The 18783-nt window shown below is 42.2% G+C and overlaps 1 protein-coding gene across 3 annotated transcripts in view; it reads left to right on the forward strand.

Moving 5' to 3' along the window:
- RABGAP1L (RAB GTPase activating protein 1 like) overlaps nt 1-18783 on the forward strand; it is a 542116-nt gene that overhangs the window by 428373 nt on the left and 94960 nt on the right. For 2 of the 3 annotated variants that reach the window (XM_039484970.1, XM_039484969.1), the window contains exon 19: nt 14293-14421. In XM_039484970.1, the coding sequence (XP_039340904.1) occupies nt 14293-14421 (129 nt within the window). Of the gene's footprint in view, nt 1-1566; nt 1750-14292; nt 14422-18783 lie in introns of those variants that run through there. The other variant, XM_039484972.1, reaches the window with a different exon arrangement.

The following is an 18783-nucleotide window of genomic DNA, read 5'->3' on the forward strand; positions in this document are numbered from 1 at the left end:
TAGGCAGGGATATTATCTTAGTTTTCAGTCTAGTGTGTGAATTGTTCCAAAGATATGCTCTGTTGTACAGTCCATTTTCTAACTGAATGATTTAAAGGCAGAGCCTCATAAAAGGCAAGACTCTGCCTGTTGTTATGCATACTTCCACCTTTTCATGTTCTCTGTATGTATAAATATCCCCTGTCTGTGTGTTCCATTCTATGCATCCGAAGAAGTGAGCTGTAGCTCACGAAAGCTCATGCTTAAATAAATTTGTTAGTCTTTAAGGTGCCACAAGTACTCCTGTTTTTTTTGCGGATACAGACTAACACGGCTGCTACTCTGAAACCTGTCATAAAAGGCAAGCTTTCTCAAGCTCACTCCCAATGAGATGAAGCAGAACATGGTACAATATATCTAGCCATATGGCAGAGGTACCTGGCCTGTTCCATGCATGGGAGAAATGCAAGACAATTGAAGATGTGACACCACAGCATTTCCCCAAACAAATTTTTAGTTCTTTTTTTTTTCCCATCATATTTTATACATTGTAGAAATTCTGTTCCATCAGTGCAAATCTTCTCCACATTCAGAAATGCCTCCTGAAGTCATACTACCTGAAACTGTAGTTAGTGCTATACAGACATAGGCCGTGTCATTCCAGCTTCTTAGAATCTGTGTGCTGTGCTCTCTCGATCCTGTCCATCAGTACGCCCTGGCATCTCTCACTGTTCCATGCAGTAATCTAGGAGGGACTGGAGTGTCTTGTCCTACCCACATGTATGTGGAAAGTATTGAATCTGTTTGTGTTTTTTGAAAGCAGATATGAATACAGTGTACATATTGGTTGGCAGTCTGTTGATTTCCTCTAAGCATCAAATGGTAAGAGGATGCAGTTCATGTATCTGTGAGTTCGGGATTCAACAGCAGAAACTGTCTGACTAACATTGATTTAAGGTAGACTGGGAGGGGGAGCTCATCGATTCAACAGCTCACTATTGGCTTCTTATTACAGCATTCTCCCCCGAGACACACTCTGCATGCTCATTCACCTACCTCCTTCTCTCCCCTCCCCCTCCTTTCCTACCCCTTCATTACTGATTCACAGCAAGAGGCAGCAGCGGCAGCAGCAGCCAGGATTGTCACGAATCAGGGATTGCAATGAGCTCATCCTTTTCTCTTTGCAGCTTCATAACTGCCCTGGTTTTATTGCTCTTATTGCTGCTCCTGTCTGCGCACACACACATTCATAGATGCACTGGGCCCTGATAGCTATCCTTTGCCTTTCTCCCATCAGAGCTTTCCTGCTCTCATTCTCTGCCATTTTCCTGCTTTCCAGATATATTTAGATGCATCTGTTCTTTGGTTTGTTTTTTGTAATCTACTTTGGACTCCTGCTAAGCCATCACAGTGGATCATATTCTTCTTTGATTCATAGCAAGATGCCTTGCTCTTTCTAAGACATTAGCTGACAGTCCTTGCTGTAGGCAGAAGTGTGAACCTATTTGGGAGACCTGAGGCTAGCTCCTATAATATTGTAGTTTTTCAGATTGTGGCTAAGAGACAGCGCTTCTCACTCTGGATACTTACTGCTTATTGCTCATGGAAGAAGGGGTACCTTGCACCACCCCAGCTGCCAAGCTCACACCACCCGTCAAAAAGTCACAGGACATGCATGACGAGAGGAGCAAGCTGGTGAATGAGTATGCATGTCGTGTGCTGGAACTTCTGGGGATGGGGCATCGCCTGTTTGTGCCTCGGCTGCTTGCGGTGAGATCACATTTTCTTGAAATTAATTCATAGCTTATCTGCCATCCTCCTTTCCCCTCCCTCTGCCTCCAAGGATCCTCTGCAGCTGTTAGATACATGAGGATTCCCCCATTTTCCCTCTGCTTTACACAGCCCACCTAAGAAGCACTGAATCCTGCTCACTGCTGTTCTAGCCAAGGAAAACTGGATGGATACTCCCTTCTGAGTCCATCAGTGCCACTCCTTAACTGGTTTGAGGGGTCATAGGGCTGCATTAATGTTTTTGTTCTCAATTTCATTGTGATTGCTAGTGTAGTATGTCTTACTCATTCCCAAATACTAATGCAGAATGCATTGGTGCTTAGCATTCGGAATTCCTAACTCCTGATGCCAATGTTAATTTCAGACATGCAGGCAATTTCATCCATAATTTGAAGCAGTGATGCTGTATATTTGCTTACTTCTAACGTTTCTGTGCTTGACTGTGAAAATCCAGCTGGCAAGGTGTAAAATGTCTAAATTATCTCTGAGAAGGAAATGGTTAAAGATGCTCTTATCTGCTGGAGCACCTGAACTGTGTGTCTGTGAAATGGCCTGAAGCTAGTGTGGCTTGTTATGATACAGAGACGTCTGACCTGCTTATCATTTGTACAGCAGCACAAGAACAAAGCCAAACACACAAAATAGTTAAGGTAAAAGACAAAATCACTAGCCAGTTCTGCCCAGTTCTCTTCCATGGCTCTGTAACTAAACCAGGCTTCAGTTCTGTAGTATAATTGGTCTAAAGCAGTTCTGTTGTCTAATATCCAGTATTTCATAGCTGAACATAAATATTCCAACTAATCTGGTTATTGTATGTTGGAGAGAGTTCTTAAGCCGGACCCAGGCAGTTTTATAATGGGAAATTGATTTTCTAGAGGGATAGGGGGGTTTCTTTATTGCCATACTCTCAACTAATCCTGTACTATTCCTAGAGTGACCTAAGCTAGGTTTTTTACAAGTACTTTAGAAACCTATTCTTGATCTCCATTTTCTGCAGTAGACCCAGATAAGTGACAGTCTTTCTTAGAGGATGTTTAAGGCATAAGAAGTTCACCAGAATACTCTTTTCCTTCTGCATTGTGAGACATTCAGTCAAAAACCAAGTAGTTTCAATTACTTGAAATGAAAAGTGATGACAAATTTGAATAACATCATTTGGTGTGGGTATGGATTTAGTGCTCATCATAGAGAGAGGCTAATAACAGGTTTGAATCAATCAAACTATAAACATTATCCAAGCTTCCCCCCGTACCACTCCTAATGTGCCCAAATCCTGAGCTGTATGCAAAATGTATTCCATTAAGGAGTTATGTGAAAAATATGCTCTATAGCAGTTACATCAGCCTATAAAATTCTCACCTGAGTCAAGTACACTTGTTGAAAGGCAACTGAAATAGCATTAATTTTGTTTGGGTTTTTCCCTTCATTATCATCATGATTAGACTGTGTGTGTTTGGGCCTATACATTTTCATGATTATTTTGCAAGTCTTAACTTACAGTGCCTTTTAGAAGTCCGTGAGTACACATAGCTGAACTGGAGAGATTTGGCAAGAGCCATCATGGATCTTCAGTCACAGAGTTATTAGTAGTGCACTTGTGGATGTCAATACATTGTGTATAAGACTTAGGCGAGGTCTACACGAAAACTTTTGCTGGTACTGTTGGTTAGCACTGTGATTCTTTTTTTTTAAATGACATTTTTATACTGGGAAAAAGTGCTTTTGCCAGTATAGCTTGTTTTGTTCCAGGAAACAGTGTAAGCTCTACTGGCAAATGCACTCTTTTGCCAGTTTAAACTGCATGTACACTAGAAGAATATACAGGCAGATCATTTTCTAACATAGACAAGGCCTTGGTTCTCAGAAAGTTTACTCGCTACAGTGGTAGAAAGTACAGTAGTTCAGCTTTATCTTATTGGAGTGGCTAATGATGCTGGATCCATGACTAATACTTACAGGGCAGTATTATGGGGAACCATGTCACATATAGCATTGCATACTTTCTCCTATCTATGGAAAAGGAATGGATTCAAAACTTTAAAAAAATTAGCAGATAATCCTTAATTTTAGATTACCAGATTTAGAATATGAAAGAGGTTAAATAAGAGACATACAGTCTGACCTATTTGTCTTAGAAGAGTACATTTTATAGTGTGTGAGATCAATAATAATAGTAATACCTAGCTCCCATCTACACACTTTTCATCCATAGAGCTTAAAGCACCTTGCAAAAAGAGGTAAATATCATTATCCCCATTCTACAGATGGGGAAACTGTATAGGGTAAGAGTATTTGGCATAGGAAACAGATATAATGGTAGGGAATTTAGTAAGGAATTAGAGAGAACAGTGTCTGACTCTCCCCTGCCTTGCACTCTGGGTAGACATTGATCTCTGGTCAAAGAGGGTGTAAAATGCTACCATTTTGACGTGGTAGTGTTTTATCCTCTGTACAGGTAGGTGTAAATGATTATACAAGATGCAAGACAGTGGAGAATCAAGTCCATATGCCTCATCACTTCTTAGGTGAGAATTAGAGTCAGAGTTGATGTTGACATTACTGAAGCAGGCTGGAAATTTCTGCAACGCACAACAGAGTAATTGAATTAAAAGAAAAACAAGTCAGTTACATTTTCCACAGTGCATGTTGTTAACTATTTTGGGGAGCTTCATTGTGACATTGTGTACTTGCCAAAAAAGGTAATCAAGGTGGGTATGTTATACTGCCCATAATTTCAAAACAGTGTGCATTCTCTTCTCCTGCTTCATGCTTAGGGTTTTCCAAAACTGCACTTTTGCAGTGGAAAGTGCTTTTTCTGAGTTTCAGCAAAATTCCTTGAAGGGCATTTACACATCTACAAAAACACACTTTATCCATTTAAAAAAACCTAAAATGTTTTACTCACCCTTTTAAAGACATGGCTATGATGAAACAGGCTGAAGTTTGAAACTTCAACTTGATATGGCCATGGACATCTTTGAGATCTACTATTTTGGTTTGGTTTGAAAGAAAAATCAGTTTAACAAACACAACGATTTGAAAGCTGTTTATTGAGTACTAGAAAGTGTCCTTAAGTCCCCACATGCACAAAAACACAACATGGATATGCAGGTAATTAAGCTGGACTTGATGGTTCACCAAGCTTACAAACTTTTTTGGTAAAAATGAGCTGTTTGTCAGCTCTACGAGCTGATTAACTGCAGACCAAGGAGTTTACAGATCTTTGTATGCTGAATGGATCCAGAATTCTTCCTTGATCCATCATTAAGGATCACAAAAAGTCAAAAAATGGAAGGCTTACGGTGTCAACACCAGTCTAATTTGTATTACACATTGTGATGGGTGTTCACCCCACACTTACCCTGAAAGGGTTAATACAGATTGAGAAGGGGGCTAATTAACCCAAAAGGCCACAGCTGAGGGGAATCAGGTGGCTAAGTAGTCCCCTGACTTGAGGGAGTGGCACCGGCTGGGCAGTGAGCAGGAAGAGTGCCTGAGCTGTTGCCACTTCCTGGGTAGCTGGTAGGGAAACCCCTGGCCTGGGGCCCTCTAATCAGCAGTCAAGGTCTGCCCTCCTATTCCTTGCTGTTTTCTCCTGTGCCTTTCTTACCTTGCTGGCTCTCCCACCTGTCTGGGTGTGCCAGCCCAAACTCCCTCCGCCCCGGGAGTATCTGTAGGCAGGGGCGGCTTTAGACACCAGCGCGCCAAGCAGGCGCTTGGGGAGGCCGTTTCCCGGGGGGGCGGCATTTGGCTCCGGTGGAGCTCCCGCCGGCATGCCTGCGGCAGGTCCACCGGAGCCCGGAACGAGCGGACCTGCCGCAGGCATGACTGCGGCGGGTCCCCTCTTCCCGCGGCTCCGGTTGAGCTCCCGCAGGCATGACTGCGGCAGGTCCGCTGGTCCCGGGCTCCGGTGGACCTGCTGCAGGCATGCCGGCAGGAGCTCAACCGGAGCCGCGGGAAGAGGGGACCCGCCGCGGGACCGGGGAAGGGCAGCGCAGCGCTCCGCGCTGCTTGGGGCAGCCCGATTTCTAGAGCCGCCCCTGTCTGTAGGCTACTCTCTCTAGCCCCAAACACACCTTCCAGAGGGCGATTGTAGAATGCTCTTCTGCAGCCTCTTCCTTTTCTCAGCTCCTAGACCAGGGGTCAGCAACCTTTCAGAAGTGGTGTGCCGAGTCTTCATTTATTCACTCTAATTTAAGGTCGTGCGTATTTAGAACGTCTCTTTCTATAAGTCTACAATATATAACTAAACTATTGTTGTATGTAAAATAAATAAGGTTTCAAAATGTTTAAGAAGCTTCATTTAAAATTAAATTAAAATGCAGAGCCTCCTGGACCGGTGGCCAGGACCCAGGCAGTGTGAGTGCCACTGAAAATCAGCTTGTGTGCTGCCTTCGACACCCGTGCCATAGGTTGCCTACCCCTGTCCTAGACTTTTATACAGACAGGCTCTTCCTGTTCCTGCCTAGCTGAGCCTCATTTAATCAATCCCTTGATCCTGGTCCAGGTGCAATCTGGGCAGTTAATTGGCGCACCTTAACTCTTTCCAGTTTTGTGTGGGGTGGACACCCCATCACACACACACACACTATTTTCTATTGCTTTTTTCTTTCCTGTTCTAATGAGTAGCTAAATATTTCTGTTGGTTGAACAACTTAGAGCATAAGACATACACAAATGCAGTCAGTGAACATTATTCTTAGAATCTTTACTTTGGTATTTTTTGACTTCATGTGATTTTTCACTGCGAAACTTTAACATTTCAATTAACAGGGTCATTTAAAAAAAAATTAAAAATGCACAGTGAAGTAGAAAAGTCCAAATATTAAGGCTTCAGCTAAACACTGTGTATCTGCTCGAAAACTTCATAACTTGTACTTTTCAATGGTTATAGACTCAATCCAGCAAACTGTTACTTGTATGAATAGTTCTTATTTACATGAGTAATGAATAATAGTAAATGAATAGCTTGGGAGAACAACAAAATAATAGATGTACATTATACAAAACACAATTTGGTTCTCCTAGCAAGTTCTTTGCATCAAAGTTTGGTTCAATGTTTTGAGTGTTTTTTATAATGAACCATTACTTTGGGAGTGTGGTGCTTTTGGAGTTCCAAGGGCTTGATGTTCTAACTGCCTAGGAGAATTGCATTCAGAATGGTCCCGGCAATGTCCTGAACCCCCCAAATGTATTTGGAATACATTTGAAAAGTCCCATTACTGGGTGGGGGGAAATTGCCTCACAGCGTATTTGAAGACTGAATTTTGTGCTTGTTTTCAAATAGTGCTTTCTCTTCTCTGCTACTCCTATATCATATTAAGACATACTGGAGCAATTGTTGCAGTTGTTGATTTAACTGATTTACAGGGCACCTATCTGGAGCTCTTGATGCAATATATTAGTTAAAAAATACAAATAGAATACAGTACAGACAACACAAGTGAACAGACTAACCCAGGCCAATTCAAACTAAAAAGTCACCTAAAACTAGGATAATCTAATTCCAGCACTCAATCCCCTTCCTTATCATAGCCTGGCAAAAAGATGGGATTTGCAGTGTGCCTGGAAGGCTAAGAAATCAAGGCTCTGGCATTAACTTTTGAAGTCCAGAACCTGGATGGAAAACTTTCTGTCAGCAGTCCCTCCATCCATTAGAGCTCCATCAGGGTAGTATCTGAGATCCTTCTACATAAAATCAATAGCAATAGAAAAGTCCTTAGTGGACTTCATGGAGTCTCTGGCACGTCTCCCTTTATGGGGTCAGAACTGTACTTGGGGGTAAGTTTTGTTTGTTTGTGTGGGTTTTTTGAGGGGAGAGGGATTTGGGAATAAATTGTGAATGACACGCATTGAGAAATACTTTCTCAAAGAGGAAAGTTTTGCAATATAATGAGTGACTGCAGCTCAGATGCCTCCCTTGATTGCAAATGTGGCAGTATCACACATGGGGAGAGGTGATCACTCAGGTAGCCATTTACCAAATCATTTATGTTTTTTCAGTTAACACTAACCCTTTGAACTTGTACCCAAAAGCTGATAGGCAGCCAGTGCAGATCATTGGTACTGCATGCTCTCTGTATGCGGGACTGCTTAATAAGCAAGCCAACACATTCTACAAGTTCCATATAATAATCCCCAAAGTGTTGCCCTATGTGGAATACACTACAGTCACCCTGTCTTGAGTGATAAAAATACAGATAGCTCAGGTGAAGCCTGCATCCAAAAGAAATGGTTGCAGGTACAGTTTAAACCATATATTTTTTTGGCCACAGCAGCATTGATGAGCAGCCCCAAATCAGTTAAATGCATCAGCATTCCATCAACATTGCCTTATTACTGTCTGGATCGAGCCTCAGCCAGAGCCAGATATGATTGTTTGCATAGCCGCTGGAACAATTTGTGTAGTGGGGGTGCTGAGAGCCATTGAACCAAACTGTAGACCCTGTATGTGATGGAAACCACTTTAAGCCAGGGGGTGCAGCAGCACCCCTAGTTCCAGCACCTATGATGGTTTGTAGAGCTGCATGTCATCAACCTGCTGAAGGTACCTTTTCTCACGTTCCTTCACTAATGATCCCAGCGGCCTCATCTACTATAAACAGAGGAGTAGCCAGATAGATCCCTATGGAACCCTACGTGAGAGTTTTTGGGGCAGAACAACACTTGCTGTCTGGAATCACAAACACAAAGGAACAGGCTACTCAAGCAACTTAAGCCACTCCTTGAGGGGTCATGAACCTATCAACCATATCTTGTGATCAGTGGTGGCAAAGATTACCAACACACCCAAAAAATCAGCATGGACATTTGATCTTCTTCTGTCATTAGGAGGAGATCATTAGTCAACACATCCAGTGTAGTTTGTCCCCCATTCATGGGCCTTAAGCCTGACTGAGGAAATCTGAGGGCTCCCCTACTACAGCCTTCTCCATGATGTTTCCCAAAAAGGGAGATGAAAACAGGTCAATAACTGGCAACATTGTCAGTGTTGAAGTGGCATACTTCAGGTACCATCCTCATGCGCTAAACTACTCAAGAGATTAGTGACCAGGAAAATTCACCCTGGCTCTTTCTACCACTTTAACAGATTTGAAGGAATTTTAAAGCCTTTTTTTCTGATCTATGCACTGTATTCTCCCACCATGAAAAATAGTTTGTAATAGAAATAAGAGCAGAAATGAAAACACCTGCACAATCTTGAGTACTGTTTAAAAATCGTATTAAGCTTAACTAGATTGTTCCTTTCAGGCCCCTCCTTCCATCTTTTCTGGGCTTAGCTGCTACTGCACTTTCAAAGGGCTGTTGTTTGTGGCCAGCTGGGCCACTTCCTATGCTCGATTGTTTCTGGTACATGCTTTTAAAGCCTGCATCTTTTTGTTGAAATATAATTTAAAGCATTTGGGAAAAATTATATTTGCTCTTTTAAAAAAAAGTGTTTATATAGTTTATTTAATTATTTATATGTAAATGAGCCAATCTTGCAATAAGAATATCCAGGTTCACAAGGTGTGTAGCACTGATTCATAACTGAAAGCATCAGGATCATTTTCTCCAGTTAGATTTTCACAGATTTTAAGACCAGAAGGGATCATTAGAACATCTAGTACAGGCCATAGAATTTGATCCAGTTATGCCTGTATTGAGCCCAATCACTTGTGTATGACTAAAGCATATCTTCCAGAAAGGCATTCAATCTTCATTTGAAGACTTCATGAGATTTTGGACTGGTGAGGCTACATTTGGGAAACTGAGTAGTTCACTTTGGGGATTTGTCACACACGCACCTATTGCATATGTGCAACCCTGACCGCTGTGCAAACATAGTGCATTGTACACATGGAAGTTGGGCATTCACATTTGAAAATTTTACATAAGAACATAAGAATGGCCATACTGGGTCAGACCAAAGGTCCATCCAGCCCAGTATCCTGTCTACCAACAGTAGCCAATGCCAGGTGCCCCAGACAGAGTGAACCTAACAGGTAATGATCAAGTGATTGCTCTCCTGCCATCCATCTCCACCCTCTGACAAACAGAGGCTAGGGGCACCATTTCTTACCCATCCTAGTTAATCACCCTGTCTGCACCTCACCTCACTGGGGGTTTCAAGTTTCCCCTTTCAGGGCCAGGGCCCCCACCCCCCTCCCTGAGTAGGTCTCCCCCTTTCCCCACACCACAATTCCCCTTCAAGGAACACTTCCCACCCCTCTTTCCCCCCCTCTCTCCCTCCCTCTCCTTCAGGAACCCTCCACTCAGGGAGGAGAATTCTTCCCCCCTTCCTCTCCTCTCCTCCTCCCTCCTCTCTGCTCCTGAATCTCTGAGGAGGAAAAGCAACCCACCTCCCCCAACACAAGAGAAAGAGAAAGAATCCCCTAAAGATACAGAAAAAAGAAAGAAGAAAGAAAAGAAAGAAAAAGAAAAAAAAGAAAAGAAATTGAGAGACAAAGAAAAGGAAGAGCCTCTATCAATCTCTGGAAGAAACTATCAATCTCTGGATTCAATCTCTCAAGAGAGAGAAACAAAATTTCAATAAGCAAAAATATCAGCAAAGCACTAATATAAAATTTAAATAACAATTAATATATTGAAAATAAATAAAGAAATCATAAGACTAATTAATTTCTATTTTTAACTACACTATTCTCAGAAAAGAAGAGAGAACACAGAGACATAACTGTCTCACAGAACAGATCTCTCCTCCACAGAGAGATTTGAAAAGGCTTCACTCAGGTGGTCTCTCCACAGATTATTGGTTCTTTGATTAACTCTGTAGTCCTTTTTTGGTGCAGGTTTAACCCTTAAACCTATAAAAACTACTGGTGGTTAACTCTAAAGCAACTGTAAAAACAACACTATTTAAAACAAACAATGAAAGATAAACAACTACTAAATAAACAACTAATATAAAACTATACAATACAACAACACACTACTAATACTACAAACAATATAAACAACATGAACAATGGTGCATTGAACAACACATTGCCATTCCATTCCTTGGCATTTATTTTGCACTTGTGTTTTTTTGTTTTTTGGATGTTTTTTTTTGAATTTTGCCTTGTTTTTCCCAGTTACCCCCAGAATGCCCACTTGCAACTTAACTGTGATTGCAAGCTGGAACCAGTCCTGTCTTTGAGTCCTTCCTGTGTCTGGTAGTAGGAATCCTTCTATAAATATCCAGAAGTCCCAGAACAAGTGTCTTGCAGAAAGCGGTGGGTTGCTGAGGCGGTGGGTTGCTGCGCCAAGCTGTCTGTTGTCTTAAGGCTCATCGGCGGCTTGTCCTGCTCAGTCTGGTCCTGCTTGAGTGGGAGGAACTTTGGGTTGGATGTGGAGTTTGAGGTTGTTCTGGGTGACTGTGGACCGCTGGTGGCTGTGGTGGGTGCTCTGGCTTTGGCTCTCTGAGTTTAGAGCTGCTTGGCTGTGCTCTGCTGCAGCTGCTGCCTGTTGGGTTTGCTGGGCGCCCTGGTGTGGTTGTGCGCGCTGGCGCTGGCGTGGGGCTGGTTTGCCGCTGGTTGCTCTTCCAGTTCGCTGGTTCCTGGATGGGTTGGTATATCTGCTGAGTGTGTGTCTGGGATGGGATCACACCACACCTGTCTGGTCTGGGTCTTTGTAACACAGACGGGTTCTGGTGGATGGCTCAGGAACAGGGGGAGGGCCTGCTTGCTTTGGCTGGCCACATGGATGACCACTCCCCCTCTTGGCCAGCTGCACATGGTTGGCCAAGTCTCCCCATGCAAGGGGATGGAATTGATAATTTATAGACAGCAAAAAAAGAAGTTCTTATTCCTGAGTCTGGTCTTCAGGGTCTTCAGGCCATGGCAGGTTTCTTTTAAAACTTTTCAAACCTTTCCCAGTGCCTCAGTGTTCTCACCAAGAAGGGGAAGGGTTTCTGATGGGAACCACTCTGCTTCTGGTGCTCTGCAGTCAGCTCTGCAAGTGTGTGGGTTGCTGGTGTTGCTTGTGTTTGTTGCTTTTGTTTGCAGCCAGTGCAGTCAGTCCCCAATTTTCCCCCCTTTCTCTAACCTTTCATTTTTTAAAGAAAAAAAAAAAAAAAAAAAAAAAAACAAAACTTCATTTGCTGAATGAAAAACTGTGCTTGATATAAAAAAGACCAAAAAAAAAAAAACCTGTTTCCTTCCTTTTCTAACACTCCTAAGTACAGTGTCCAGTGGCCTCACTTTAACACAAACCTCCAACTCTTTCCTCCTTTTTTTTAAAGACAGAAAGAAAAAGAAAAAAAAGAAAAAAAAAAGAAGAAAAAGAAAAAAAGAAAAGCCCACAGAAAAAAGCTAAATCCAGAAAAAAAAAAAAAAAAAAAAAATCTTTAAAAAAAGCAATCTCTCCTTCCCTCCTGAGCTGTGGTACTAATAAGCTGCTGGGGTACAGCTGTTCCCCTAGTACGGCGTAGAGAAGTTTAAATCCTTTCAGTATTTTTGTTTCTTATTGGTCAAGGAATTTCAAAAAAAAAGGGAAAAAAAAAAAAAAATCTGCTGCCCTTCTTTCTCCCTCCCCTGCAAAACCTCTTTTCTGGATGGGAATGTGCTTTGGGAAATAGCTTTTTCCTCAGGAATGGAATCTCGTCTGATATCTCTTGACAGGGAGGGCACAAAACAGAAAACCTGAGGCTTCTTAAGAAAAAGCTAGGAAGAACTGAAAAAACCTTAACTGCTGAAAACTGCCTGAAAAAACTTTCAGAAAGAGAAAAAAAAAGCAAGAAGCAAGAAAAAAGAAAAGCGAAAAAAAGCCCAAAACTCAAGGAAAAAAAAAAAAAAACAATGGGTTCACCAGAAATGCACCCGTCTGCCACCATGGGGGCACTGACCTCACTTGAAACTGGGTTCCAAGTAGCAAAATCCTAGTCTTCCCCCACCCCAAAATCTAGGGTAGGTCCACCACCCCGCACCACCCCCTCCTCGGCTGACACCCCCCTTCCCCTCTTCCCCGTCTCCCTTCAAGACACAGAGGAGGATCCATCCACCCCCCTCCCTCCCCTCCTCTCTCCTCCTCTCCTTCTGCCTGCTCTGAAGGATACTGAAATTGAACACCTACACAATCTCCACACACACCTCCCTCCCCCCCCTCCCCCACTTCCTCCCCAATCCTGAAGAAAAGAAGAAAAAAGAAAAAGAAAAAGAAAAAGAAAAAAAAAAAAAAAATAAAAGATCTCTAAGAATCTCTATGAGCAAGACACTCATAGGGTCTCTCTCAATCAATTCCCTCTCCCCCTTCTCCTTAAAAAAAAAAAAAAAACAATAGCAAAAGCATTTCTTTTAGCTTTTCCTTAGCAAAAAACCTAAAAATCAAAATCAAATCAAATAATACTAATAATTTTCTAATTAAAACTATTACTATTAATTAGTAGAACTAAAACCAGGAGAACTTGGAGACATGCCTGTCTCTCTTAGATTCAAAGAGTTCAAACAAGAACACACAACACTTCCCTTCCTCCACAGAGATTTGAAATTATCTCATCTCTGATTGGTCCTTTGGTCAGGTGGTCACCAGGTACTGCATGTTAACCCTTTACAGGTAAAACACACTTTAACCCTTAACTATCTGTTAATGGACTTAATCTCCATTAATTTATCTAGTTCTCTTTTAAACCTTGTTATAGTTTTGGCCTTCACAACTCCTCAGGCAAGGAATTCCACAGATTGACTGTGCGCTGTGTGAAGAACTTCCTTTTATTTGTTTTAAACCTGCTGCCCATTAACAATTAATTAATTAATTAGCTGTAGTCCTTTGTATTCTCTCAAATGCAGAAGTTAATCTTATTAAATTTTACATACATTTTTAGTAGGATGTGAGTAACAGAAACAAATACTAATCTCCATGATACTGTTCATATTGCCCTGTCAGCAGCACTACTGGATTTCTGTTGAATCTTAATCTCTTCCCTTTTCCAGGTACAGTACTGGCTATGTTTGTGGCTCAGTACCACTGTGATAAGCATTAAATTGAAAAATATAGAGGTGGGGTGTAATGCTTTTTCTGGCACAGTGCTACATATGACATTTAGTGTCACAGGCTCCCTCACATTAATGATTTGCTGATACTTGTTATAACTCAGAAGCACTTTTACATCTGATGATGACGTCTGCAGCCACATACACTGTCTTTCTAGCAGGGAGTTACTGAAATCAGCAACAATCTAAGACGCACAAACCATCTAAAAAACACCATAATTCTCCTCCTAGTTTTTCTGTCCCTGAGTTCCATCTTGACAGACTTTGCCAGATTTACTTTCTCAGCCTCCAGGTACAGAAAGATAAGTACATCATCTTGTTAAACTCCTCTTATCATGCTACTTTGTCTGGGATTTTTCTGGATGTGCTCTTGACTTTTTATTTCATCTTATAAGATGTAAGTTAGAGAATCATTGTACTAGAGAATGTTTTTTGAGCTAATGTGAACACTGGCTGTTCGGAATACATTTAATAGATGATAAATCCAATAATAGAGCAGGTATGGATGTTCTGTGTGTTTATAATAGTTCTTATCTGTATTTCATTGCAGACCTCAAAGGAGGACCTTTTACAGGCTGATTTTGAAGGGGCTTTAAAATTCTTCAGAGTTCAGCTGCCAAAGAGGTACAGAGCAGAAGAGAATGCTAGAAGACTAATGGAACAGGCCTGCAACATTAAGGTAAGAGTGGTCTTCACTATCTCTAATTTTTATTCTTTATATTTAAACAAAATATTGCATCAGGCTTTTTTCCCTCAAAATCTGTTTTGAATAAAGCAACTAAGTAGAATAGGGAAATTGATTTATAGTTGGAAAAGTAAAAGTAGAGATGTCACTTAATTAGTTAATTTGTAAATAGTCAAAAGACTAAAAAGCTGGATGGTATGTCAGAGGCTCACACAGCCATTTGTCAATTTGGGCTACCAGGTGTCTTGCCTTTGGGGCTATTTGTCTGCCAGGTATTGTTTTATACTGTAAATATTTTGGAGTAGAAGACCATTTTTCTTGCAGTTCATGCTTACTGAGACAATGGTCCTCTGTCCAAATGGTACCCTAGCCAAAGCCTTATCTGTAAGCAATGGGCTTCTTAGGAGCTCTGTACTAGGGTTGTGTTTTTGTAGTGATGGATGGCTAACCTGGGGAAACTCTCACAATTCTTCCATAAGTCTATGCTAGGGGAAATAATGATTTTAAGTGGGTAAAATGGCAAGAGGATGTAGAGATGAGATGTTGTGGGAGTGGTCTCTTCGATCTGGCATTTTTCTTTTGGAATGATTATAGAAGTAGAGCTTAACCATTTGGTAGCAAATTTTGGTCCTAAATACAAAGGGGTATTCTTAACTCAAGTCTTGAGGCTTTTCTATTAATTGGAATTGTGTAAGTAATGCTCAGCAAAATGGACTGGGAATCTATCACCAGAAAGTATGATCTTCCCACTGGGAAAAAAAATTAGAAAATGAAGCTTTTATTTAATCACAGCGCACTACTGAGAACTAGTTTCTTTCTGCTTTTCGAGTTTAATACTTTATTAGGCTTGTCCTTTGTATGTATTAATATTAAAACACTTATGTCATGTAAGTGAGAGACTCTCAAGACTAGGTGTTGAGTCCAGCCTATAGAAGGCAAATGCTATGCAAATTTTTCCAAACAATGCTGCCAATGCACCTCAGCCTTCATCTGGAACACCACTAACTCCAATTTACTTCTGCATTTGAACGAAGATTGATAGTTATTCTTCAAAGTGACTGCACATATCTATTCCACTGTAGGTGAATGTGCACTTAGTGAATGTATGTCAGAGATTTTTTCGCTCAACAGAGCCTATCAGGGTGGCTCAGGTGCTCTCTGCTGCTGTGCGCCATTGTGTGCAGGTATAAAAGGTGGAGCCATCCCCAACCCTTCTCAGTTCCTTCTAACTGCCCAGGACAATTGTTGGAATGGATTCAATCTTGCTACTGCAAGTTCTTACCTCATTCCAGTGTAAATTATACCCATTTTCTTAGAAATAGTAATGAGTTAGTTAGGGTTAGTTGTAAGTTTCTGCAGTTTAGGATTGTATATCAACAGGCACTTCTAGGTCGGTATGATTTCACCTTGTAGAATCACATGTTGAAGTTTAAGGACAGGTTACGAGACGGCTGGAGGCAGGACTTAAATGTGATGGTGGACAGGGGCAAGCTGGTGGCCAGAACAACTCTTCAGGCTGGCTTGGATGCAGCTGACTCATCAGCTGAAGTCATGGTGTCTGCCATATCTTATGAGAAGGTGTTTGTGGCTGCAGTCTTCTGGTCTCCCTCCAGAGGTTCAGGAGACCATCCAAGACCTCCCATTTGTAGGTCCTTCCCTTTTATCAGATAGGCGCTGTAGCCTAAAGGATTCAAGACACTGAAGTTGCTTGGAAGTTACATGATGGTGATGAAAAGGAAGCAGTTCTGCCCACAGCAGACCCACAGATTTCCAGGCTTTATATCTCAGACCCAGAAATTACAGGAGGTGACCACTGCCACCCTCCTCTTCTGCAGACTCGGCTTCCCCCATCTAGTGGCTTAGTCCAAATAAGTGTTGGTCAAGGACAGACTGCCTGTCCCGAGAGTGCCATCTGCTCCTACCCCTGCCCCCATTTGCCCACTGTTTACCCTACTTCCTAAGTGCTTGGTCCCACATCATTTCAGTTCAATGGGTCTTAAGCATGGTGCATTTGGAATTCACCCACCAATTTGTTTCTTTTCCCTCTTCCCAATCCCCCTCTCCCTCTCTCTTCAGGGACCACTCTCGAGACCAGTCTTCAACAGGAGGTCCAATCTCTTCTTCAAATAGGGGCAGTAGAGGAAGTTACTCTCTTCTTCATGGGGAGGGGTTTTTAATCCTGCTCTTTTCTTAGTCTGAAAGCAAAAGTTGGTCTCAGGCCTCTCTTAGATCTAAGAGAGTTAAACAAGTTCCTGAAGAAAATAAACTTTTGCCTGGTTACTCTAGCTTCCATTATTCCTTCCTTGGAGCAAGGGGACTGGTATGCTGACCTCAGCTTGAAAGATGCTTATTTCCATGTGGTAATCCACCAGAACCACCAGAAGTTTCTCAAGTTCATGGTAAAGGGTATCCACTACCAATTTACAGTGCTTCCATTCAGACTGTCGGAAGCTCCTTGTGTTTTCACAGAATGCATGGCAATGGTAGCAGCATTCCTTTGAAAGGTCGGGGTATGTGTGTTCCCTTACCTGGATGACTGGCTGGTGAGAGGCCAGTCTAGGTCTCAGGTACTGGCCAGTGCAGCCATTATCTGGTCTACCTTTGATGTGCTGGGGCTCCTAGTCAGCTTGGACAAATCAATTCTGAAACCAGTACAGCGAATAACATTTATCAGAGCAGTCCCAGACTCTACAAAAGTCAAAGCTTTTCTGCCACAATCAAGATTTGAAATGCTGCGGAGTTTAGTTCTGCAACTAAAAGCACATCCTGTCACCGAGAGTGCAGTTGCCTTAGGCACATGGCAGTGTGTACTTATGCACAGAGTGACGCACACAAAACTGCATTTCAGAAAGCTATACGGGTGGCTAGCTTCAGTGTATTTCCTGAGCCGCCATCATCTAGACATGGTGGCGCAAGAACCACTGCTAATCTTGTCATCTCTGGACTAGTGGACAGACCCTCTGAAAGTTTGTGGGGCATCCCCACTGCTCCCCTGCAACCAGCACACTCTTTAGATGCATCATCACTGGGTTAGGGAGTATATATGGGGTCACTGAAGACTCAAGGTCAGTGGTCTTCCCAAGATCTAAAGGCTCATATAAATGTCAGAGAATTGCAAGCTGTCCATCTTGTGTATTGGGCCTTCCTTCCACATATTAAGGGAAAAAAATCTGCTAGTGTTAACAGACAACATAGCCATCATGTTTTATGTAAACAGACAAGGATCAGCACATTCGATTTGGTTTTGCATAGAGTTCTGCATAGCCAACTCTGTTCACGTCAGAGCTGCTTCTCTTCCAGGGGTGCAGAATATGCTAGCAGATCAATTGATCAAGTCCTTCTCAAATGGTCACATCATCCAGACATGGCCAGGTCCATCTTCTGACTGGGGCACTCCTCAAATGGACCTGGTTGCAGCAAGGACAAAAAGAAAGTGTCATCAGTTCTATTCCCAAGGAGGTCACAGCCTGGTTTGTTGACGGATGCATTCCTGTTGTCCTGGAAGAACACCTTACTGTATGCCTTCCCTCCGATCCTGTTACTGCCCAGAGTCTTGTCCAAGATCAAATGAGACTAGTGTGGCATCGGCAGCACTGGTTCTCGACCCTGGTAAGCTTGTCAGTCAGACCTACGTTGTCTCACCTGCTGAATCCAGACACAATTTCCCGGGACCATGGCCGCCTCTTCCACCCCAACCTGTGGGCCCTCCACATGACAGAATGGATGCTTCATGGCTAACACTGTTACAAAAGACTTGCTCAAAGAACATGGAAGAAGTACTTCTAAATAGTAGAAAATCTTCAACTAAGAGTAATTACCTGGCTAAATGGAAGCGTTTTTCCATCTAGACCTACCAGAAAGTTCTTCCTCTGAAGTGAGTCCCCATCCATCACATGTTGGGCTATCTTCTGTACTTGAAACATCAAGATCTAGCAGTTATCTCTGTCAAAGTTCATCTGGCAACTATCTCTGCTTTCCACTCATCCATGAATAACAGATCTCTTTTTTTCCAGTCGCATCCCACATGTACAAGAACTTATCCACCCATGGGATCTGAACCTCCTATTAGCAAAGTTAATGGAACCACCCTTTGAACCATTCAAGACTTGTTCTCTATTCAACGTCTCTGTTAAAGTGTTGTTTTTTATTGCAACTACCTCAGTTAGAAGAGTGGGCGAGCTGAGAGGTCTGGTATCAGGGCCTCCTGTAAGGTCTTTTTTAAGAACAAGGTTTACCTTTGCCCTCACCCAAAGTACCTGACAAAAGCTGTTTACAAATTTCACATTAATCAGGCAATCTATTTGCCAACTTTCTTCCAGTAGCCTCATGCTCATAGAGATGAAGAAAAGCTCCACT

The sequence above is a fragment of the Mauremys reevesii genome, linkage group 8 (genome assembly GCF_016161935.1).
Source record: "Mauremys reevesii isolate NIE-2019 linkage group 8, ASM1616193v1, whole genome shotgun sequence".
Classification (NCBI taxonomy): Eukaryota; Metazoa; Chordata; order Testudines; family Geoemydidae; genus Mauremys; species Mauremys reevesii.